Source organism: Phocoena phocoena, chromosome 15 (assembly GCF_963924675.1).
Source record: "Phocoena phocoena chromosome 15, mPhoPho1.1, whole genome shotgun sequence".
In the NCBI taxonomy this organism is placed as follows: Eukaryota; Metazoa; Chordata; class Mammalia; order Artiodactyla; family Phocoenidae; genus Phocoena; species Phocoena phocoena.
The window spans coordinates 23,278,396-23,303,302 of NC_089233.1; the positions used below are offsets into that span (position 1 = coordinate 23,278,396).

The 24,907-nt window shown below is 42.3% G+C and overlaps 1 protein-coding gene and 1 pseudogene across 1 annotated transcript in view; one reads left to right on the plus strand and one right to left on the minus strand.

Moving 5' to 3' along the window:
- Nucleotides 1–19,477, plus strand: part of TMC7 (transmembrane channel like 7) — a 33,488-nt gene extending 14,011 nt beyond the window's left edge. The window contains exons 6-15 of the mRNA XM_065893201.1: nt 1,918–2,065; nt 3,093–3,266; nt 4,506–4,663; nt 8,511–8,628; nt 8,933–9,030; nt 10,691–10,877; nt 12,814–12,944; nt 15,781–15,936; nt 18,469–18,547; nt 19,403–19,477. Coding sequence (XP_065749273.1) covers nt 1,918–2,065; nt 3,093–3,266; nt 4,506–4,663; nt 8,511–8,628; nt 8,933–9,030; nt 10,691–10,877; nt 12,814–12,944; nt 15,781–15,936; nt 18,469–18,547; nt 19,403–19,477 — 1,324 coding nt within the window. The remainder of the gene's footprint in view (nt 1–1,917; nt 2,066–3,092; nt 3,267–4,505; nt 4,664–8,510; nt 8,629–8,932; nt 9,031–10,690; nt 10,878–12,813; nt 12,945–15,780; nt 15,937–18,468; nt 18,548–19,402) is intronic.
- LOC136134946 (mitochondrial fission factor pseudogene) lies at nt 6,037–6,729 on the minus strand (annotated as a pseudogene).
- Nucleotides 19,478–24,907: the final 5,430 nt, after the last annotated feature.

The following is a 24,907-nucleotide window of genomic DNA, read 5'->3' on the forward strand; positions in this document are numbered from 1 at the left end:
GGTTCACCACCACAGAGAAAACCCCAGAGCCCAGCTGGGCACTCGTATCCTGAGTCAGGATCTGTGAGATGAAAATGAACTGGTGTGTGTCCATCCCCCACAGAAACGGGCAGCATACTGGCAAAGAGGAGCAGTGGCTCATTTTGAGGGCTGAGAGATGCTTGGTAAAGAAATGTTGGTTGATTGGGGTTCTGGCTTTGCTGTTGTGTGCTCACGGCAAGGGCAGATCCAAGTTTTATGGACCGGCAGTGTAGACCGTATGGAGGGGCTGTCTGTAAGACAAAGAACATGAAAGTATCTTTTGTAAATGATAAAAAATCAAAACAAGACCATAGGAACACATTGCTAGAGGCGCTCCGGGGGCCTTGGAAGGGGCCCTGAAGAAGAAGCTTTACCAGCTGAACAGTGAAGCCGCCTCCGGGTCCTGCTCAAGCTTCTGCACCTCCGGGCCTTGACTGCTTCGTGGGGAAGCCTGCAGGGAGGGTGGCTGTGAAGTAATGGGGAGCGGCCTACCCGGGGAGGAGGAAGCGCTACAGGGTGGCAATGGGGGTGGACTTAGGGGTCGAGAGACCAAGGTTCAAATGTGGCTTCACCTCGGTGAACCTCATTTTCTTTGTCTGTGAAATGCACACACCTAGAAGGGTTGTTGGGAGGATTAACTGAAACATTGTACTAGCCCCAGTTCTGCCACTAGCTCTTTGGATCTAGGGAAATACTTTTTCCCTTCTCTAGATCTTAGCTTTCTCACCTGTAAAATGGAGGTTTGGTCTAAATCAGACCATTCAATTGGGGTGGGACCTCAGAATCACCATGGAGCTTTATAAATAGCATATTTCTGGACGCCCCCCCCCATGAGACCTACTGAATTAAAAATCTCAGGATATGAAATCACCCAGGAGTCTGCATTTTGGAAAATCACCCCAGCTGGTTCTGACATAAATTCTTTGCTGTGAACCTTTGGCAGAACAACTGATTGCTATAATTCCTTTCATTTCTATTGTCTTCACAACTGAGTAGCAAATCCTAAAAATACCCTGGTTTGTCTACAGAGTGTGTGGCATTTGACGTTTTTATGCCAAGTGCCAGAGTGTATTTTTTTCCAGGAAAGCATTTGGATGAGTAATGATTATGAACTTGTGCAACAGGGTGACATCTGACCAAAACAGGTGCTCGCTAAATATTTGGTTATTTTACTATTTAAGTCATTTATTCATGCATGTATCCATGTATCCAGTATCCATGGATAGTGGCCATATTTATATCCAGGCATTCTGGATATAAAGGTGGGAAGACAGCCAGGGTACCTGCTCTCAAGGAGTTTAAAATTTAGTCAGGGTAAGGGGCTACAAGCAGTAAACACATAAATGAGGTGATTGGAGATTAGGTTATTGCTGTGAAGGAAATTAAAGAGACTGACTTGAAGCAGGAGTCACAACTTTAGATGGGATGGTGGGGAATCTGTGGAGGGGATACTTGAGTGAAACCTGAGGGATAAGAAGGAGGCAGCCATGGGAAGAGGAGAGGGCAGAGGGAACTGCAAGTGCAAAGACCCTGAGGCTGGAGGAGAGGTTTGTGTGTTTATGGATAGGAAAAAAGCCTTTGTCATTGCAGCAGAGTGGCCCTATGGGAGGAAAGATGGCGCCATGCAGGGTCACGCAGGACCTCTAGGGTGTATTAAAAGAGTTTGGATTTTATTCCAGCTGTGAAAGAAGCCATTGAATGGATGAAAGGAAGTGATTTTCAACAATGAGATGCCTGGTTAGCTGCCACATATTTAGAACGATCCAAAACTTGATCAAGCATGTCAAAATGGGTGGAAGATGCAGCTATGTGTAACTTGTAAATTTTAGACAAAGCATATCCATGGGCCTGTATTTTGTTGGTCTTATAAGAACGATAAACGTGTTTTGGGGTCAGGTCGGTGGAAGGGTTCAAAAGTAATCTGATCCGGAGCGAGGAGCACTTCCAGAGTTACTGCAACAAGATCTTTGCGGGCTGGGACTTCTGCATCACCAGCCGCAGCGTGGCGGACCTGAAGCACAGCAGCCTGCGCTACGAGCTCCGAGTGAGTGCCACTCAGGTTTCTCTCGGCGGGAGGTGGGGGTTACAGCTTGCAAAGGAGCTGGTGGGGGCCAGGCTGTCCCCAGTGCTTAGCTGTGTAACCCCTATGTAGTTTTCAAGAGCTTTCTGCAGAGAACCACTTCCTGGGGTTGATCACCTTAGCCCCAAGCATGAAGCTGGTGAACTGGGGCTGGGAAAAGAGGTGGTATCTTCCCTTCTCCCCCATCACCTTGTACTATTTTTTGTTTTTGTTTTAATTTAGAAAACTTATTTTAATCCTAGTTGAAGGGAACTGTTATTCTTTTTTTTTTTTTTTTAATTTTACTGGAGTATAGTTGATTTACCATATTGTGTTACTTTCAGGTGTGTGGCGAAGTGATTCAGTTATACATATACATATATTCATTCTTTTTTAGATTCTTTTCTCATACAGGTTATCACAGAATATTGAGTAGAGTTCCCTGTCCTATACAGTAGGTCCTTGTTGGTTTGTACGGTTATTTTTCTGCTTGATGAGAACCTGTCATAAACATCTCTTAAACCAGAAGAAATAGGACTAAGAATGCTATGATAATAAGGTGGAGTGGAGAGAATATGAAAAAGCGGAATTTCCAAATTAATCAGGAGAAAAGGAGTAACAAATAGCATCTTGATCAAACCTACTGAAAAGAGGAGGAGACAATGATATCAAAAGTTTAATGAAGTGAGATGGAAGGAATCAAATGAAGTGTATTATTTGTTTAAAGAAATAACATATAGGTAATAGTAACATATAGGTAATGTCCTGAATAGGTTATAGTTCTGTTTTCACATTTATTGTGGAGTCTAATTTCAATCTTAAATAGAAGGTCTGCCTTCATTTAGGAGACATGGAAACTGGTTGGGCTTGGTACAGGAGGGTATCCCTGGGGGAGATGAATATTTAGGAAACTTTAAAGATCGAGAGGGAGAGTATGACGGTGAGTCACAGTTTCCACCCCTAAATATCCCTTCATCGCAGTGCTCACAAATGAGCTTTCTTTTGTTCTCAGGCAGATCTGGAGGAAGAAAGAATACGGCAGAAAATAGCAGAAAGGACCTCAGAAGAAACGATACGGATTTACTCTTTGAGACTGTTTTTGAACTGTATCGTGCTGGCCGTTTTAGCGGCATGCTTTTATGCAATCTATAGAGCGACTATATTCTCTCAAGAACACATGAAAAAAGTAAGTGCTCCGTGAAAGTCAAGTTAACTTTTAGTCCCGTTGGACGTTATGTATGCTAAGTGTATTGCAAACCTCTCAGGTGGATACTATCGTCATTCTGTTTTACATATGGGGATATAAGTTTGGCTGATATGACAGAGAACCTAAAATCAGAGTGACTAGCTTCCACTTTCAATAGAAAAACAAAAAGCATCCAAAATAGAGTGTTGGGGGTACCTCCTCCTCCTGGAGTTTACAATGTTCAAATCCAGGCTGGACTGCCTGGATCTAACCCCCAACTGCACAGCTTACTATCTGGGGCCTCAGTTTACCTAAAATAACAGTGGTTTTAAAAATCCAAGTTGGGGACTTCCCTGGCAGTCCAGTGGTTGAGATTCCATGCTTCTACTGCAGAGGGCACGGATTCAATCCCTGGCTGGGGTATTAAGATCCTGTGTCCTGCAGCACAGCCGAAACAAATTAAAAAAAAATAAATAAAAATCCAGGTTGGTCTAGTGGCTCTGCTTCATGAAATCAATCATCAGGGGCCCAAGTTCCTTCCATCTTGTAGCTCTGCCATCCTTAGAATGTGGTCTTCTTCTGTATGGCACCGGGTAGCTCACCACATTCACATTCTAGCCAATGGGAAGGAAGTGAAGGAGATGAGAGCACACCCCTTCCCTTCAAGGGCAGGACCTGGAGGTTGCACTTAACACTTCCTCTTATATCCCTTTGGCCGGAATTTAGTCAGAGAGCCATTTACCTAGGAAGACAGTCAAATTACCTAGGAAATTTAGTTTTATCTCAGATAGCCATATATGTGACTAAATAATCTGTTATTATGAAAGGAGGAGAGAATGGCTGTTCCAAGTCAATTAGTTCAGCCTTGAAAATGCTTTCAGTTGCCCATTGATACAGAATACATGGATTTTTTATATTTCACCTTAATAAATCCAGTAGAGCTCAGTTTTCTTCTAGTATGGTACTAGATCATGGTTCCTCCGTTTGAACACCCAAGGAAGGAGATGGCTTAGTTTTAGGTGCCATGTTGAATGAAACAAATGTTTTGTTTTGTTTGCTAAACATGTTTGGGTTTTTCTTCTCCCTTATAGTTCTAATGAAATATAATTGACATACAATACTGTATAAGTTTAAGGTGTTCAGCATATGACTTGACATACATACAGTTGAGTTCTTTTAAGGTCAGTTCATTTGTGATGCAAATTATTATACTCCTGACCAGTTCTGTTATCTTCATAGGAAATTGACAAGATGGTTTTTGGAGAGAACCTCCTGATATTGTACCTGCCTTCTATTGTGATCACGCTGGCCAATTTTATCACCCCAATAATCTTTGCCAAGATCATCCACTATGAGGATTATTCCCCAGGCTTTGAGATCCGGCTGACAATCCTTAGGTAATGCCTAGACATGCCAAGCACGTCACCACTTGTCCCCTCCCCTGCCCACGGCAGACATTGCTAATCCATTGTGGTACCGTTCCCTGCTGAGCCAAGAATCCTCTTCAGCCTTCAGACAGCCCCCATGAATGAATCAGAGTTTGCATATGCAGGGAAATCTCTTTGACTTGAGCGTCTATATTTTTTTCATGTATTAGCACATCGACAGCTGAGGGCATAGGGTGGGGCCCTTGGAAGAAATGTTGCTCTTAAGATGTTAGAAAGACAAGTGTATACCAGCAGGAGAGTGAGGAAGTGAGAGAGAGAAGGGAAGGCACCTTATAAAGGGTATGTTATTTGGCAAGTTGCAACTGGGGCTCAGTCCTATGGGACAACTCTGGGAGTTTTGCGTGGAAAACATCTTAGACTTTTCCTATGCAGGAGTGTTTGTCCTCCAGCAAGTATTTGGCCTCCCCTGCCTAAGGGTGGCTGGCTCCCAGGGGCATTAACTCCCACACACTTCTACCCCACTAGGCCCATGCATGGCCTTGGGATGAGAGTTACAGTAGGAACTTGCAGTAGGAACCTGAGACTTTTGCTGGAGTGAGTGCTGAGAAAAATGTGGCCCAGTCACTGACTGTGTGTGCTACCATTGACTCTTTTATTTTTGGTTGACAGTTTATTAAATACACTACATTTGTACCTTATTCTGTAGTTTTTTAAGTCATTCACACATGGACTTAGTAAAAATGTGCTTTATAGAAAACCATCTGCAAAACTAAAATAAAAATGCACATTTTGCTCACATCTTAGATAAACTGCTGAAAATGTTAGGAATTATTTTATTGAAGGTGATCATGAAACATGAGGTGGCTTGAGTTTATTAAATCTGACACCAGACCATGACTTCAATAGTGTTAATGTTGAAATGTGGATGCAAAAATGTCTATTAACTAAACTGTTTAATCTAACAGTGTTTGAGAAACAGGACAAAATAAAGTATTATTTTTCCTTTACAGACACGTCTCTAAATCCAATTCCTATACACTTCTTTCTCTCCCATTCATAGAATTAGCTCTGCAGATTGATGAGGCAAAAAAAAATTCCTTAAATAAAACCGAAACAAACTAGATCCTATTTACAAAACACGAAAAGGGAGAATTTTAAGTGGGTGTTATGGCAAAACTGGTTAAAACTATATACAGTCAAGTGACAGAATATACCTTTACTTCTGCAAATATAAGTCTTTCCCCACCTCCTTTCTGGGAGAAATACATTTTCAGGGCATGGACTGTAAAACGGCATACAATGCAAAGACAGAAACAAAGAAGTTTGCAAATTCTTTTTATTTCCAGCTGTTGAAACAGTATTTTTGAGAGCTGGGGTTACCTCTAGCGGTGAAACCAGAGCCAGCTATTAAGGAGGCAGAATGCTACAGTAATTGAATACATGACCATTTCTCTTTTAGCACGTTCTTTGTTCTCCTCTTCCAGAAGTTGTAGACGTCTGTTTAGTTTGATTATCTTTCATCTTAATGAAGCTGCATCTACAACAGTCATGTCATCTGAGGTTCCTTCAATCGTTGTATCTGTATTTGAAATGCCATACATGGAGTCAGTCCTGACCAGCTGTCCGTTTAGGCGAACAGTATTTTCACTCATAGAGCGCTCTCTTTTTAGCCTGCCAACTGCATGGATTTCTTCATTTTGAAGGGTTGGAGGAGGTCTTTCTAAATCCAGAAAATCTAGTGGTCTTTCACTTAGCGGAAGCACACGAGGTGGTGTTTTTAGTGCCAGAGGTTTGAAGGGAGTTGACTGTATAAGGTCAGCATCTGCTGGTCTCGAAAATGGAATGTCTTCATTATTTCCTGCTACAACGATTCTCTCTGGAACCTGCATAGTCACACTAACATTTGAAACTCCTTCTTGGAATCCTTGTTCCAGGTCAGCATTTGGTGGTGCTACCTTTAATTTTTCCGAGCCCCTCATTCTCTGACTAATAATACCTTTGGTGTATTCCATTTCATACTGAGCTCGACTGATTTCCGCCATCTCAGCAGCAGTGGGAGAAGGAAATGCTGCCCCACTCACTAAATGTGTCCCAACTACTGCTTGCTTTTCGGCATTATCTGCTTCTGTGCTTCATATTAAATCCTTTCACTTGCTTCAATATGCACGTGCTGGATTTAGAGCCACGCTTGTCCCCCTGGGCCCGCTGGAGGGTCCCCGGCGAGGACTGCTGCCCGCCGGCTCCCGGGGCCCTCGCGTGGGCGCTGTCAGAGGCCGTGGGCCAAGCTCATGGAGGCGCGCGGGCAAATCACCGGCCTGAGAGGCCCGCAGCGAGCTACCACTGACTCTTTATAATTTGTTGTAATGTCTCTTCTCATACTAAACAAATATTCAGTTTCCTAAAAAAATAATATAAAAAATAAAGAAATGGCAGGTGTAAAGCTGGGCCCAGGGAGTTAACACACATGAGTTAAGGAGGACCAGGTAGGGAGTGTGTGACACTGGAATGTTTTCTGTCTGCTTCTCAAATGCCTCAGATGGCATTTGCATCTTTGTTTAAACAAATCTTTTTATTTTGGAAATTTTCAAACAGGACGGTATAATGAACCCCCATGTGTACCCATCACTTAGTTTCAACTATTTACCAACGTTTTGCTAGTCTTGTTTCATGCGGTCCCCCCCCCCACTCTGCTGGATTATTTTCAGCAAATCTCAGGCAACATGTCATTTCACCTGTAAACAGCTCAGTATATCTCTAAGTGACAAGAACTTTTCTTTTTAAACATAATCGTCCTCACACCTCACAGAATTAAGTCAGTCCCCTGATAGAGTTGCAGAGGGCTTTCTATGGTTGGTTTATTCAAACCAAGACCCAAAGAAAGACATCATGCTGTGTTGGGTTGTTATGTCTCTTAAGTCCCCTTTATTCTTTCAAGAATTCCCCCATTGTATTATGTTGTTGATTTGTGGGAGAAGCTGAGGTGTTTGTCCTATAGAATGTTCTCTACTTTGGATTTAGTTCATTGCCTCATCATGGTGTCTTTTGTTTTCCTGTATCCCTCCTCAAATGTGGATTGAGACTTTTTATTAGATTCCGTTTCAGTTTTTAGTTATGGAAACCTCTTCGGTGGTGATAGGTACTCACGTCCGCCCCGAGGGAGGCACAGCATGTCAGGTGGATGGTGTGGGTTTGCTCCCCTACCCACACACTTTTTAACGTTTCTGTATCATTTCTTTTTTTTATTACAAACCAAACAATAGATGAAGCATCTTTAAAAAAAAAAAAAAAATGCGCCCTCTGCCTTCCTCTTTTGAATCTATTTTCCCCCAGCAGCCCTCATCTTCACAGTTCCTGTTGTTCATGCCAACATTCACACATTTTGTTTTCTTTTAAAAATAGGATTGTATCTACGTGAAACTCTGCAGTGTATTTTTTTCACTTCTCAGTATATCAGCCATCTCTCAAAGCTGATACTTAGAAGATTCAATTAGTTCTTTCCAGGAATTGTTCTCAGCGTGGCTACATCATCTTGGATTCAGGAGTTCCCAACTTTCTGATCTGTTTTTTTCTCTGCCATTTAAAAATTATTGTGGTAAAATACATATAACATGAAATTTACCATCTTAGTCACTTTTAAGTGTACAATTCAGTGGCGTTAAGTACATGCTCAGTGTTGTGCCACCATTGCCACTGTTTGGTTCCAGAATTTGCTCATCATCCCAAACAGAAACTCTGTGCCCATTTGTAGGTTTGCTGTTAAGAAAGGCAGCTTCTCTGCACCCCAGCCCTGTTCCAAGGGGCCCGCCTGCCCTGAGCCCTTCTCTTCCCATCCTCTCTCCTACCCTCTTCCCTGCAGGTGTGTTTTTATGCGGCTGGCCACCATCTGTGTGTTGGTGTTCACTCTGGACTCCAAGATTACATCCTGCGATAACTACCCATGTGAGCTCTGTGGCTACAACCAGAAACTCTACCCGGTGAGGCTTCGGGGATGGGCATCCTTCTCGGTGGGTCATTTGGGGGTGGTAGCATTAGGGTTGAGAGAACAGCCCATGAAGCCAAGGGTTTGAATCCCAGTTGATCCTCATTCTTGCTGTGTAGCAGGGTCTGGCACACCAGGCACTTCTAATTCTAAGGGCGTGAAAACCAAAGTCTGTGCTGGAGCTCAGAGGAGCATCCGCTGATGGCTTCCAGAGGCAGCAGGATCGGGGGCTGGAAATGGCATTGGGAGAACCTGGCTTTTTCTGCTCCAAGTCAGGCTGATTTCTCTCTGGGTTTCAGTGCTGGGAGACCCAAGTTGGGCAGGAAATGTACAAGCTGATGATCTTTGACCTCATCATCATCTTGGCTGTGACACTTTTTGTGGATTTTCCTAGAAAGTAAGTGTGAGGGGTACCCCTCTTATCTCCCCCTACCCCCTCACCCTTTCCCTCATCCCCACCACAGGTTCCCATCACAGCTGCTCTTCACAAAGTGCTGGATGATTCCGCATCCTGGGAACCACTGACAGCCATTGGTGACTTTGAAAAAGCTCCAGGCCATCACCTCCCCCTGGTCCATGATGTGCCCCATTGAAAGGCAGCACGAAGCAGAAACGGTGCTGCTTTCCGCAGGGCTGCCGTGGGGTGACGTCTTGCCAGCCCCTCCGGGCTGCAGTGGATGCCACATTTCCTAGTCTGGGTTCAAGACCCAGCACTGCCGCTTCCTAGTCATGTGACTGAGGGCAAGTTATTTAAGCTCTGTGCCTGTTTTCCTACCTGTGAGATGGGAATAGTAGCAGTGCCCACCTCATAGCACCGTTGTGAGGATCAAATGACAAAATGCAGATAAAAGTACTAAGAACACTCCACGCCACAGAACTCAACAAAACATTAACTGTCACCATCAGGATTGTCATTACTATGCTGTCATTAAAAAAAAAAAAAAATTATTCTCAGCATCTCGTTGAACCTTAAGTGAAACCCTGTTCACTTAGTCACTTTTTTACCCACATGTACAAATTCTCCTGGTATATGCCAGAAGTCCAGAAAGCCCTTAAAAGTCAACATTAAAAAAGAAACTGTCCTTTTAAAAAATTACACAAATATGATGTGAATATGTGCCTATTAAAGTTTTTTAATATTTAAACTTAAATAAATACAGAAATCCGGGGAATAGTGAGAATTGTCTTTTGTTACCTTACTCCTACTTCCCAGTCCCACCCCAGTCCACGGAGGTGACCATTGTTAACACTTTGGGGTAGATCCAGCAGTCCTTAAAACTAAAAACACACATTTGTATAAATACATGTGTAAGTAAACACAGAGTCTTGCTGGAAGTGTTCTTTTTTACCCCACAGATGGGATCATGGTACATCCACATGGGTCCGCATCTTGCTTTTTCTCCCTCATACAAACAAACTACCATGAACAACTTTCCCTGTCAAGGCACGTGGATTTTCCTCTCTCGCTTTAAGGACTGTACGTTATTCCACTGTACCCATGGCTTCTGATTTGTCGATGCAGCCCCTACTGATGGGCATTTAGGTTGTGTCCAGTAGTTTTGCTAATATGTGGTAATGCTACAGTGAACAACTATGTGTGTTTATCTCAGGCCCCTGGTCCTAGGGTTTTTGTAGAAAGCTTCTAGGATTCCAGGGAGTAGCATGCAGGGTGGTAGGGTCCTCATAAGCCATTTTCTGTGTGGAAGCACAGTAGCTCAATACTTTTTGGGTTGAGTGGCAAACTAGAGCACAGAGACTGCCTGTGTCATTTACTGTCAACTACAGTGCAGTGAAGTAGGCTGTGTTATAATCCCCTCACATTCCAGATGAGAAGAATGAGCCTTATCTAACGTTATTTGGCTGATAAGCTGTAGATCTGAGACTTGGGCCCTGGTGTTAATGATTCCAGAGTTCACTGTATTCTGCATCTTCTAGACATATGACTAACCAGTTTCCATGAGAAGTATGTGTGGAAACAGCCCTAATTTTGTGGATGTGGTTCTGTGGCCTTGGCTGACACTGTAGTCCAGGTGATAAATGGTCCTGTTTGTTTCCAGGATCCTGGTGACCTACTGTTCCTCTTGGAAGCTCTTTCAGTGCTGGGGACAGCAGGAGTTTGCTATCCCTGATAATGTTCTAGGGATCGTTTATGGGCAAACCATTTGCTGGATTGGAGCCTTCTTCTCACCCCTTCTTCCTGCAGTTGCAACCTTGAAGTTCATTATCATCTTTTACGTGAAAGAGGTAAGGAGAGGTAGGGTTGAGGGGTCAGTAACTGAGACCATCCTTGACCTTGCGAGACATTCGGCACACATGCTTGGAGCCCACCCACATCCCATTAGATGTATCAAAATTGCATCCCTTATTTGATACATATTTTTATTCTGGAAAAAAGACTTTGAATGGATTTTCACGTTTTTGTCATTTTGAGAGTTTGTTAGGAATGATTTTGCTCCTGTGATTTTAAAAAATGTTTTTTGTATGTAACTAAGAGTTGCGTTGCAGTTGATCAGTCAGTTGACAGTGGTTCATTTTGGTGACGTTTAACAAAAGGTTTATTAACTAAAGTTTTGTAGTTTTCTGTTTGGATTTTGGAGCTGGTGCATTTATTTTCAGTTCTCAATTATTTGTGTAGCTCCTCAAACAGCTCACAGGCCCTAGGCATTGTACCTGAACTAAGTGCTTAATGGGTGAAGTAGCTCTATAGAGGACTAACTTATCTGGGCTTATTAACCAAACTTTTTCTTTATTGTAGAGGCAATATATGCTCACTATTAAACATTTAAACAATACAGATAGGTATTCCATCCCTTCTTCCAGAGGTAGCCTCTGTTAATAACCCCTGACATTATTACCACCTACTATGCCAAGCCCTGAGGATTCATAAATGGGAGTAGTAATAATAGTAGTAATAACAATGACAACGATACACCCTTTCAAGTAGGCACTGCTAGGAACCATATTTTATAACTTAGGAAGCTGAAGTTTAGAGAGGTTAAGTAACTGGTCCAAGCTCACACAGCTTATAAATGACTCCTGGGATTTGAACCCAGGTTTACCTCACTCCAGAGCCTAAGCTCTTAATCCAGTAGGCAGGGCCTTGAATTGGGTCATACTTTCTACCTGGGTGTTTTGGCCTTTGAAGAATGTTCTGATGCTTTCATTTGGAAACTGAAATTGGCTGAAGTCACCAAGGGAGAGATGGATGCGAGAAAGCTCAGAAGAACTTGTTCTTCTTCCAGAAAATATGTTAGGCAGTGGTTTCCTAGCGTGTAGCCCAGTAAAGACAGTGTAGGGGTAATGGAATGGGTCACAGGCACTGGACTGAGTTCTGACACCCCAGTCTAACTGGTCACCTGCCCCCAGACACCCTAACAGGACACCAAGTGTCCCTGGTGCTCGGTGCCTTCGGCTCACAAGATGTTCCAGCTGCTGCAGTCACAGGAACTTGATGCCCCTTCCCGAGGTTGTAGCTTTCTAGAATGTTAAGGAGGAATTGGATGCCTGTTACTGTAGCCCTCTCCCCGTCCCCACCTGGTTTCTCCTTCAAGTCTTTTTTCCCTCAATGGAAATATTTATTTTTAATATATAGGAAAAATACATATGCTTGTAAAATTCAAGCAAATATCTCCTGTTTTGGTGTGTATATATTTAGTACCTATTTAAACCCCTGTAGAGAATAAATACTTTTCGAATTCTTTCAAATCATCACATTGTACGCTCTTAAGTATCTTACCATTTTATTTGTCAATTATACCTCAGTACAGCTAAAAAAAGAAAGAAATTTACAGTAAAATGTTTAAAAAAATACTAAAAAAAAAACTTAAACAAGATCATACAGTACAGAGTTTTGGAATCTGCGCTTTTCATTTCACAGTGCCGTGTAGGATATAAAGCTTTTCTAAGGGCTATGTGATTTCCCATTGTGTAGATGCACTTTAACCTTTAAGGAACCCCTTGGGTAGCTACTTAGGTTGCTTTCAGTTATTCCCTGTTATTAACAACTGTAGCAGTAAATATCCATATACTTATTTTTTGACCCATTTTTAAAATCTTGGTCTGTACTGCTGACTACTCTAGAAAGATTATACCGATTTACATTCTATAATACATGACTGTGCTCATTTATCCTCAGGGAAGCTGTGCTCTTAATTTTTCCTCTTTCTTCCTCTCCCCTTAGATAAGTCTTCTTTATACCTGCAAACCCTCTCCGAGGCAGTTCAGAGCATCTAATTCTAATTTCTTCTTCCTGTTGGTGTTACTGATTGGGCTGTGCTTGGCAATAATACCTCTGACAATCAGCATTGCACGGTAAATATGACTTTGTCTTCTAGAACATTCCCTCCTTGACATGTCCGTCTTTTATGTTAAAGGCTTCATTGCATCCTTTATTGGCTTTCCTCATAGTACTCCACCCGCAGAGGTCAGTAAGTCACTCCTGGCTCAGCCAGGCCCACCTTTGTTTCGGAATATCTTGGGTCACTTCTGAACTTGGGCTTGCAGGGTTCTCACTGTGTTTGAGAGTGTCGGTTGGCTCTATTCTACCCAGATCCCTTTTCCTAGTATCTCTCTTCTAGTCCCCTTTGGGATTGTTTCTTTGTTTCTGATTATGAAGTTAATACATGGTCACTGAGAAGACTTGGAGTGTCTTCTATTGCCAAGCACTGTGCTAGCTGCTAGGGGTATAAAGACAATTCAGACATGGTACAAGGAATGTAGTGTCTAGTGTGGAATTTGGAAAAAGCAGAAATGCTCAGTCCTGAGGATGGGAAGTTGAGGGTTCAAATCCCAGTGATGCCACCCCCTAGTGTTCTAACCATTTATACCAGAGGCTGGAAAGAGAGTAAATGATTTAGGTTTTCTGGGCCATATGGTTTCTATAGCAACTGTTCAGCTCAACTGTTTACATATCATCTATGTTGCAGCCATAGATGATATATAAACTAACAGGCATGACTGTGTTCCAGTAAAACTTCATTTATAAAAATTAGGCTTGGGACTTCCCTGGTGGTGTGGTGGGTAAGACTCTGCGTGCCCAATGCAGGGGGCCCAGGTGCAATCCCTGGTCAGGGAACTAGATCCCACATGCATGCCTCAGCTAAGGAGCCCACATGTGGCAACAAAGACCAGGTGCAACTAAATAAATATGAAAAAAAAAAACAAAAATAGGCTGTGGGCCAGATTTGACCTGTGGGCTATAGTTTGCCAACCCTTGACTTAGAGTCTCATGGAATTCCATTTCTTCATCTTTATTTTATTTTATCTTATTTTTTTCCATTTCTTAATCTTTAAATGAAAAGTCTAGAACTTTGAGAGGCCCGCGTACCGAAAAAAAAAAAAAGTATAAAGGAGTATATGGCGGAAGTTCATTCTCCAATTCTATTTCCTAACTACTTAGTTTCTGTCTAAGACAGTCATATCTGTATGTGTTTGTCTCTCTCTCAGTGGTTCTTTATTCTGTTGTATGAATGGATCATAAATTGTTCATCCATTTCCTTAAACAACATTTAGGTTGTTTCCAGGAATCTATTTTTATTCCTAAAATAGAGCTGCAGTGGAAAATTTCCTACTCAGAACTTTATGATAAGAATGTAGGCAATTCCTGTAAGCCTTAATTTAATTTTTTCCATTGTAATTTTATTTTTCCCTGCTTTTTATTTTGAAAATTTTTAATCTATAGAAAAGTTGAAGAAAGCAACAATGAAAATTTATATACCCTTTACCTGGCTGTCCCAGCTGTTAACATTCTGCTACATTTGTTTTCTCTCTGTATATACATACGTTTTTTGTGTGTGTGATGATGAACCGTTTGAAATTAAGCTGTAGGCATCATGACATTTCATTCCTAAATACTTGAACATGCAGTTCCTAAAAATAAGGACATTCTCCCTTCTATATATCCACAATAACATTATCACACCTAAGAAAATTAATGCCAATATCATATTCTTGCCATTTTCAAATTTCTCCAGTCCCAAGATAGTCTTTTATAGCTTTATTTTTTAAATGAAGATCTTTCAAGTTTTGCTCATTACTTTCGGTTGCGATGTCTCCTTAGTCTTTGATTCTTCAAACAGTTTCCTCACCACTAAATTAAGAGACTGAAGGGCAGACTCCCCACATTCTGGAGTTGTCTGATTGCTTTCTCACAGTGTCATTTAACTTGACCTTCTTCTTCTTATTTTAATTTCTGGTGCTCAATTTATTGTTGTTCTAAAATATCACCAGAGTCGCTATCTTCAAGTAACAGGTTCTTTTTTCTTTTTGAAGTATAGTTGATTTACAATGTTATGTTAGTTTCAGGTGTACAGCAAAGTGATCCAGCCGTATATATATGGCTTTTTCTTTTTCACATTCTTTTCCCTTTTAGGTTATTACAAAATATTGAGTATAGTTCCCTGTGCTATATAGTAGGTCTTTGTTGGTTATCTGTTTTACATATAGTAGTGTGTATCCCAAACTCCTAATTTATCCCTACCCCCCGGCCTTCGCCTTTGGTAACCATAAGTTAATTTTCTATGTCTGTGGGTCTATTTCTGTATTGTAAATAAGTTCATTTGTATCTTTTTTTTAGATTCCACATATAAGCGATATCATATGATATTTGTCTTTCTCTGTCCGGCTTACTTCACTTAGTATGATCATCTCTAGGTCCATCCATGTTGCTGCATATCACATTATTTCATTCTTTTTTATGGCTGAGTAATATTCCATTGTGTGTGTGTGTGTGTGTGTGTGTGTGTGTGTGCGCGCGCTTCCTATCCATTCATCTGTTGATGTATACTTAGATTGCTTCCACATCCTGGCTACTGTAAATAGTACTGCTATGAACATGGGTGTGCATGTATCTTTTTGAATTAGAGTTTACTCCAGGTATATGCCCAGGAGTGGGATTGCAGGATCATATGGTAACTCTTATTTTTAAACTTGACCTTCTGTCCTGAATTTCCTATAAACTGGAAGTCAGGTCTAGAGACTTGATGAGATTTCAGGGTAAGCATTTTTGACCAGAATATTCCAGAAGGCCCATGAGGTCAGGCGGATCCTCGTGGGTCACTGTTAACAAAGCTTTGTGGGTACGCAGAGGAGGGATGCTCAGCCTGTGCTGCAGGCCTGGCCCTGAGCCCCGTGCTCTGTGTCCTGGTAGCATCCCTTCCTCCAAAGCCTGTGGGCCCTTCACCAACTTCAACACCACCTGGGAGGTGGTCCCCAAGATGGTGAGCACCTTCCCCAGCTCGCTGCAGTCTCTGGTCCATGGCATCACGTCGGAAGCCTTTGCAGTGCCTTTCTTCATGATCCTCTGGTGAGTGAGAACCACCTGGGTTCTGCGGGTATTTTCCACTGTGGCTGGTGGGCTCCTCTCCGCTGGAAAATGGAGCTCACCCGCACCTCTTGATATGGTACCAAACCTCTCTGAGCCGCACTTTTCCATCTCTAAGATGTCAAAATAATACCAGTAGTAATTCTTTCAGAGGGTCACTGAGCAGGTTCAGGGAGATCCCGCTTGTAATGGGGATCTGTACTTAGCCAGAAGCCTGAGTTATAAAGTATAACCCAATAAATGTTGCCTATTGTTATATTACTGATTATTCACAAAATTAGTTGCTCTTTGGAAAAGGAACTGATAACTGGGCTGAGAGAAGAGCACCAGACTAGAAGCATGCACTTGAACCCTGGCTCTACCACTTACAAGCTGTGTGGCCTCAGGTCATCACATACCCTCTCTGAGCCTCGATTTCCTCACCTGGAAAATGGGAATAAGAATGGCACATGCCTCATAGGGCTGTGAGAAGAAGGACACGTGGTGAAGTGCTTAGCAGAGGACCTGGCCTTTAGCGAAGGCTCGATAAATGACAAGTGTTGGGTGCAGGGGCGACGAGGGTTTTTGTGCAGTGATTCACTTCGAGCGTAATTCTAATCACAAATACCTGTTGAGGACTTACTTTGTACTAGGCATTGTTCTAATCATAGCCCATTCTCATTATTCACAAATTCCATATTATTTTTCTGTATTGCATATGTGCTTACTAGCTAAAATATTTTTGTAACCCCAAAATCAGTACTAATGGTGTTTTTTTTGATTATTTGTAGATATTCATAGAGTAGCAAAAAATTTGAGTTGCCTGATGCACAATGTCCCAGTGCATTTGGGCCGCTGTAGTGAAATATCATAGACTGGGTGGCTAAACAACAGAAATTTATTTCTTACGGCTCTGGAGGCTGGAAGTCCAAGATCAAAGTGCCAACATGGTCGGATGAAGATCCTCTTCCTGCTTACAGACTTCTTGTATTCTCATATGGCAGGAGGGACTAGGACGCTCTCTGGAGTCCCTTTTATAAGGGCACTAATCCCATTTGTGAGGACTCCTCATGACCTAATCACCTCCCAAAGGCCCCACGTTCTAATATCATCACCTTGGGATAAGGACTTCACAACGTATGAATTTGAGGGGGACACAAATATTCAAACCATAGCTCAGACTGTAACTTAAGTGTCCTTTTTGTGATCCATTTAGTGCGATGTTTCTTGCATTTTGTGCTTTTGGTTGGTGATTTCACTGTTCACGCGTAGAGCTGAAGTGCCGTCAAGGGTTCCTAAGTGCAAGAAGGCTGGGATGGGTTTTATGAAGAAAACATGTGTGTTAGATAAGCTTCATTCAGGCACATGTCATGGTGCTGTTGACTGTGAGTTCAGTGATACTAAATAAGGTGTCTTGAAACAGAAACAGGGTTAGGTATTAATAACCTTCTCTCTCAAGAAACATAAAACACAGTATTGATCAGTTGACAAAAATGTTGTGACCAGGGGCATAAAGGAACCTATTCTGTATTTCCCCCCGGGGCACTGTTTCAGTGTTCCTGGAGACTATAGAACAGAAGAGAAGTACCACAAATCACTGGAATTGATTGTAGCTTACATGTATTAACTCATGCAATCATCACAGTTATCCTACGATATAGATATTATTAGAGGAAAACCCCACCATAATGCAAGAAAGGGGTTAAAAAATTCATTTGTTAAAGGCAGGATACCTTTGATATTCATAAAATGATGTGGGGTTGCAGCCAGTTAATCTGGAATTGCAAGGATCCCAGAGTCCAGCGGTTCCATCCTAATCGATTCACCCCAGCTGTGGTTTGGCTGGCACCATCTGGTGGTGGTTACCTGATCTGGCTTCCACATCTTTAGGGGTCATTCTTGTCCTTGGCCATGAGGACTTCCAGAAGAGAAGACTGACATCACTGATTCCCGTGGCCCTCAGCCCTCTCTGGGGAGACTGGACAGGCAGCCACCTCCCCTGCACAGAAAACAGGAACCAGTTGCCAGTCGCTTTTATTCAAAATTGTATTATCTTAGGCTTGTTATCACTGGATTTTCCTCTATTATCCCCATTTTATAGATGAGGAAACTGAGGCCAGGGAGGTTCCACAGTGATCATCCACAGCCAGTTCTTTCTGTGCTGAGCTGACCTTCTGGCCCGTCTCCTCCTCTCTCCCCTCTCATGTGTGTGCCAGGGGAGCCTCAGCAGCTTTTAATATTAACTCTAGAATGCAAGGCAGGAATCAATCTCTGCTACCACTGCCCAAACCCCTCTGGCTGTTTCATTTTTTCTTTTCTTTTCTTTTTGTTGGAGTATAGTTGGCTTACAATGTTGTGCTAGTTTCAGATGTATACCTCTGGTTGTTTCTGATGCCCTCTGCTTGGGATACGTGAGGGTTTTCTTTCTTTTTTTCTAACAAAAGTAAAACTGTTCCAGGCGAAGTGTGTCGGGTTGTTTTCCAGTGGCCTTCAGATGGTACAAACTCCCTAGTGACCTCTCGCTTTTTGTTGCAGTCTCGTTATGTTCTACTTCATCGCCCTAGCAGGAGCGCACAAGCGGGTGGTCGTCCAGCTCCGAGAGCAGCTGTCCCTGGTAAGGAAGCACCGGTCCCAGGGGCAAGGCTGGGACATTTACCCAGGACACTGAAAGGAATGGGGAGCTCTTCCCAGGGAGAGGGTGGGATTTCCCATCACCACTCCCCCAGAACCCTGCCTTCGGGCTCGGCCTCCTCCAGCCCCATTCATTCCCTGACTCATCCATTCCCTCAACATTTGTATCCTCATACTGTGCTGGGATACACAGGTGAAGAAGAGAGACAAGACTGCTTAGTAGTAAAGGAAAGAGATAAATTCTAATTGCGATAACTGGTATGAAGATGATACAGAGAGGTAGTTAGAGTGGCGGGTAGACCGTCTGCTGCTGAGATGGTGGCCACGGAAGGCCTCTTTGGAGGCGGCGATGGTGGAGCTGAGACTCAAATGATGAGAGGAGCCAATTATGGGAGGTCTTGGGCATGAGAGTAACAGGCAGAGGGTACATTGAGGAGTGAGCCGGGCACTCCTGGGCCCAGGGGGAAGGGCGGTGTGGCTGGAGGGTGCAGGATGATGGGGAGAGGCAAGGCGATGCTAGAGTCACAGCATAGCTGGGGTCACAACATCACCTGAGGGCTCTGCTGGGAAGTTTGGGTTTAATTCTGAGTGTGATGGGAAGCCATTGGAGGGTGGTAAGTCAAAGTCTGATGTTCATTTTTAAAGGAACATTTTTACAAGGCCACTTTGTGGACCAGGGGCTGGGGAGGGAGGAAGAGTGAAAGAGGCAATTTGGAGGTCATTGCCATGGTCCAGTGGTTATTACCTACCAAGTCTGATAGGTAATTTCTTAGGTCGAAATAATGATATTTGTTTCCAAATATATTGAATGTGCTCTTGAACCCGTTTGTGTTTTTAGGAAAGTCGTGACAAGCGTTATCTAATCCAGAAACTAACAGAAGCCCAGAGGGATATGAGGAACCGGCTAGACTGACGGGGAGGTGCTGCAGCGTGGGGTTTACAGGCTGGCCTGGTGACCTGCCAGCCTACACCATCTACCTGAGATTTTAGCAGAAATTTTTAAATATATTTTTCTGGAATTTGGGCCTTTCCTGCAAGTGGCTCCATACGTGCAGCTCCAGTGCCTGTGTTTACATAACCCAGCCCCTGTTTAATGCTTTAGGGACTTAGAAAAGTAGGTTTGTCTGAGGCCCAGCAGCTCAGGCTCAACCAAAACACTGAAGCCATTGAAGGTTTTCAACCAAAATTGCTGAGAGACCATTTATAGTTTTACAAGCTTATTTGTATTGTCTCTTAAAGTTAACTGTAGAGGTCATCTATCCATGAGCCTGGGTTAGTTCTGTGGAGCCAGGTTCTGGGGGTTTAGGCTGAGAAGTGTTCTTTAAGAAGTAGTGACTCTCTAGGATGGTTCTGTAGACTTAGAATGGAGACTCGATTTTTTTGAAATGGAGAAACCCTTGAATTGTGATGTTTGGACCAGATGGTAGGAGCATGAAGAGGATGGTTATGTAATTTCAGCTACATGAGAAGATGTAATATGAGAATAATATTATAGGAGAGAAAAGCCCTTCCTGCTGTGTGAATGAGCAAGGCCCCGAGTGCCCTTGATTGAGCCCTATGAGGAGGGGAACAGCGGCAGGATGGCAGCCTGGATTTCGTAGCTTCCTGGGCATTTTGCCACAGCTTTGTTACTCAGGGCAAACTGCCTTTAAGGGCCTGGATATCCACAAAACTTCCGTCCCTCTAGTCCTGGGTTTGGGGACTTGGCAGAGTGCCATCCAGATGGAGAGGCAAAGTTTGTCTCTCAGTCTTCCAAAAGCCGTTTCCCTTCCTGCACTGAGGTCTCTCGATGACACTTCATGGTTCGGAACCAGGCTGGAAAGGACCGTTGAGTCTTTGAGTGTTTTGGCATGTGAGTTGCAGCATCAGGTCAGCCTGTGCCGGTGTACCAAACTAGACTGAATGCTGGTGTCTTAAATGTACGTATTCATATTTGTAAGGGCTGTTGTTTCTCTTGTGCTTAAAATTTTTAATTTTATTTTACAAAACATGCAGAGTATCTCTTCGGATTTCCGTTACCGTAAAAACCGTCTGCGATAAATACCTCATCACTGAAACTGATAGCTTTAAACGTTTTAATATAAGCCTAGATTATGGTTTAATGTAAACAGTTTTCATTCTAATACCTTCAGAATCTTTTTCAAAGTACTGTAGTTTTGTAACGACCGTGTGTACCTTCCTGCTATGGTTTTCCTTCCTTTCACTGGCTCTAAACCTTTCCTGGGGGTAGCCTGGAATTTGAAGGTGGGTGCAGGCTTCAGAAAGCTGCTGCTGTGAAGTATATTTCCCCCCCTCCCCCCATTACTCAAAAATGATTGACTCCTTGCTCTGAGAAGCAAAACAAGCTCACCATAGTTAACATATTTCTGTGTACTTGTCCCTTTGCCAAAGTTTTTTTTTTTCTGCTCTTCTACAGGTAGTATTAACACGGGATATTTTTATACCTATAAAACTGATGAGGTTTTCTTTTCTTATCTTGTTAAGGTTCATGAATTTTTAAGTCTAATAACCAGTGTCATGGAATTTTGAGCAAATGGAAGTTCATTCCATCCTCACTTTTAAAAAATTCTAAATTGTTGGCATTTTTGCCTAGAGAATTTATATGTATAACATTCTTGCCTTCACCGTGCTTCTGAAAACAGTCAAGTTTTCTGTGTGTGTGTGTGTGTGTGTGTGTGTGTGTGTGTGTGTGTGTGATGGAATCTCTGTTTTCTTTCCCTATGATTATACTGAAATATGCTAATATATTCGTTTTAGTTAAATGCTGCTGATTTGCATACTTCTTACTTGAATGTTTTTATATATTTTGATAACTTTAATAACTGCAGGTGATGTCTGTATAATTGTTAAAGCGCAGCTCTCGCTAACAAATGTGCATTACAACTACTGATTAAACTATGTCTTGAAGGTTTTAAAATGTGATTCTGTGTATTTGAATTCTTGGAGGCGTCTTGTTAGCAGTCAAGTGATCATGAAAGCTGTAACAGTTTGTAAAGTTGCTCTTTACCTTTTCCTAGAATCAGAAGAAAGAAGGGTTTAATTACAGAAAATCATCAAATGAGTGCTTTTAAGACTTGCTTTTAAGCCAAGGAGGGATATGTGTGTGTGTGTGTGTGTGTGTGTGTGTGTGTGTGTGTGTGTGTGTTTTAAACTTAAAAGACATAAAGTTATTTCAAGACTCCCCATCCCACCTCCCAGAGGGAAACACTGCTAATAATGCTTATTTTATTCTCCCAGAAAATTATATATTCAAGCAGATATGTATCTGGAGTTGGATGTGTGATATTTATTTATTTATGAGCTTTTCCATTTTTTCTCCTTAATAACATCTTGAAGATCTTTATATGGAGAGTAGCTACTCATTCTTTTTAATGACTACATGGTATTCTTCCATTGTGTCAGTGTATGCTTTCATAATCATTCACCAATACTGGATACTTAGTTTTCAGTCACTCCCTCCTCCCATCCCCCTGCCCCAGACTCCACACACACCTCATTACAAGTACTCGGAGCTGGAATTTTGAAAGTACATGCAAACATTTCTCTTTTCTCTGTTCTATCCCATTGGCTTCAGTTTCTTGTTCTTTATCAGGGTGGCCTTGCACTTTCTTGCAATCACAGAATATTCTAATTCCAGCAAAGAGAAGAATCCAGTTTGGCAAGTCTTTAGTTTGCATTAACTCTTAAGTTAGCAAAGTAAGTTCTTGCAGCTACATATCTGATTGTAGATACCCACCTGAGTAAGTATTGGAGAAGAAAGGAATTAATTTCCTGGGATGGCACTCCAAGGTCTGATCCCTAGGAAGATAGAACTTCTGAATGTGTCTTCTTTATATAGGGTGTTGCTTTATTAGTAAATTCCATTTGGTGTATTGTCTTTCCAATGCATGGGATGTGCTCAGGACATAGAATGGCTTTGTACTTTGTGTAATTTTGTACAGGTGTCTTTACCACTGTGAGATAAAGATCCCTTATCTTTAAAATGGAAAAATAGGGCTTCCCTGGTGGCGCAGTGGTTGAGAGTCCGCCTGCTGATGCAGGGGACATGGGTTCGTGCCCCGGTGTGGGAAGATCCCACATGCCGCGGAGCGGCTGGGCCCGTGAGCCATGGCCGCTGAGCCTGCGCGTCTGGAGCCTGTGCTCCGCAACGGGAGAGGCCACAACAGTGAGAGGCCCGCGTACCGCAAAAAAAAAAAGAAAGGAAAAATAATATAGACATTCACTTCTATTTTTGAGGATTGAATTAGGGAATAATAAGCCTTTTCTTTATGAAATTTTGTATTCTCATTACAAAAATACTTGTTTATTATAGAAAATAAAGGGAACGTTGAAAGCTACAGAGAAAGCAAAAGTAAAAATCAGGTATGAGCAATATGTGTGGACATCCACTGTTAGTCTTGGCAAATTCCCTTTAAGGTAGAAAGAACAGAGTGAGGGAGGGAGGATGAAAAGAAGAGAAAGAAAAAAATTGGTATTCTCATTTCTTTTTCATAAGTGTTTTCTCATTTTATCCAAAGTTCTTTATAAGCATTTCAGTAGGTTACATAACATCATACAGATGGATCACAATTTTTTTTTTAAGTTTTTGGCCGCACCCCACGGCATGTGGGATCTTAGTTCCCCGACCAGGGATCGAACCCACACCTCCTGCATTGGAAGGCAGAGTCTTACCACTGGGCCACTGGGGAAGTCCCCACATTTTTTTTTAACATTCCCTTGCTGCTTAACATTTTGTTTTCAAATGTCCCTGATAATAAATGAGACACACAAATCTTTGTCAATATATGTATATATTTTTCTTTTGAGACAGAGACCTGGAAATGGGATTACAGCCAAGATTTTAAGGCTTTTGAGAGCTAGATTTATACTCAGGAGCTTTACATGAGAATGTTACAACACCCTCACTTTCACCAACTATTTGGATTTAAAAAGGTATATAATAGTCAATCATAATTTTAAATTATTGCAGTGTGTTAATTTGAAAACAATTAGCAACATTATTTTTACAATGGCAGTGTATCTTAAATATTTTATAGTAACGGGTAATTGAAACACAAAAGACCCCGAATAGCCAAAGCAATCTTTTTATTTATTTATTTATTTATTTATGGCTGCGTTGGGCCTTCGTTGCTGTGCGTGGGCTTTCTCTAGTTGTGGTGAGTGGCGGCTACTCTTTGCTGCAGTGCGCAGGCTTCTCATTGCGTTGGCTTCTTGTTGTGGAGCACAGGCTCTAGGCGTGTGGGCTTCAGTAGTTGCAGCGCACGGGCTCAGTAGTTGTGGCTCGCAGGCTCTAGAGCGCAGGCTCAGTAGTTGTGGCGCACGGGCTTAGTTGCTTCGTGGCATGTGAGATCTTCCGCGATCAGGGCTTGAACCCATGTCCCCTGCATTGGTAGGAGGATTCTTAACCACTGCGCCACCAGGGAAGCCCATAGCCAAAGAAATCTTGAGAAAGAAAAACAGAGTTGGAGGAATCAGGGTCCCCGACTTCAAACTATACTACAAAGCTACAGTAATCAAGACTGTATGGTGCTGGCACAAATACAGAAATATAGATCAATGGTACAGGATAGAAAGCCCAGAGATAAACCCACACACATATGGTCACCTAATTTATGACAAAGGAGGCAAGAACATACAATGGAGCAAAGATAGCCTCTTCAGTAAGTGGTGCTGGGAAAATAGGACAGCTACATGTAAAAGAATGAAATTAGAACACTCCCTAACAGCATACACAAAGATAAACTCAAAATGGATTAAAGACCTAAATGTAAGACAGGACACTGTAAAATTCTTAGAGGAAAACATAGGAAAAACACTCTTTGACATAAACCACAGCAAGATCTTTTTTGAACCACCTCCTCGAGTAATGAAAATAAAAATAAACAAATGGGACCTAACAAAACTTAAAAGCTTTTGCACAGCAAAGGAAACCATAAACAAGATGAAAAGACAACCCTCAGAATGGGAGAAAATATTTGCAAATGAAACAACGGACAAAGGATTAATCTCCAAAATATACAAACAGCTCATGGAGCTCAATATCAAAACAAACAATCCAATTAAAAAATGGGCGGAAGACCTAAAGAGACATTTCACCAAAAAAGACATACAGATGGCCAAAAGGCACATGAAAAGATGCTCAACATCACTAATCATTAGAGAAATGCAAATCAAAACTATAATGAAGTATCACCTCACACCAGTCAGAATGGCCATTATCAAAAAATCTAGAAATAGGGCTTCCCTGGTGGCGCAGTGGTTAAGAATCCGCCTGCCAATGCAGGGGACACGGGTTCGAGCCCTGGTCCGGGAAGATCCCACATGCCGCAGGGCAACTGGGCCC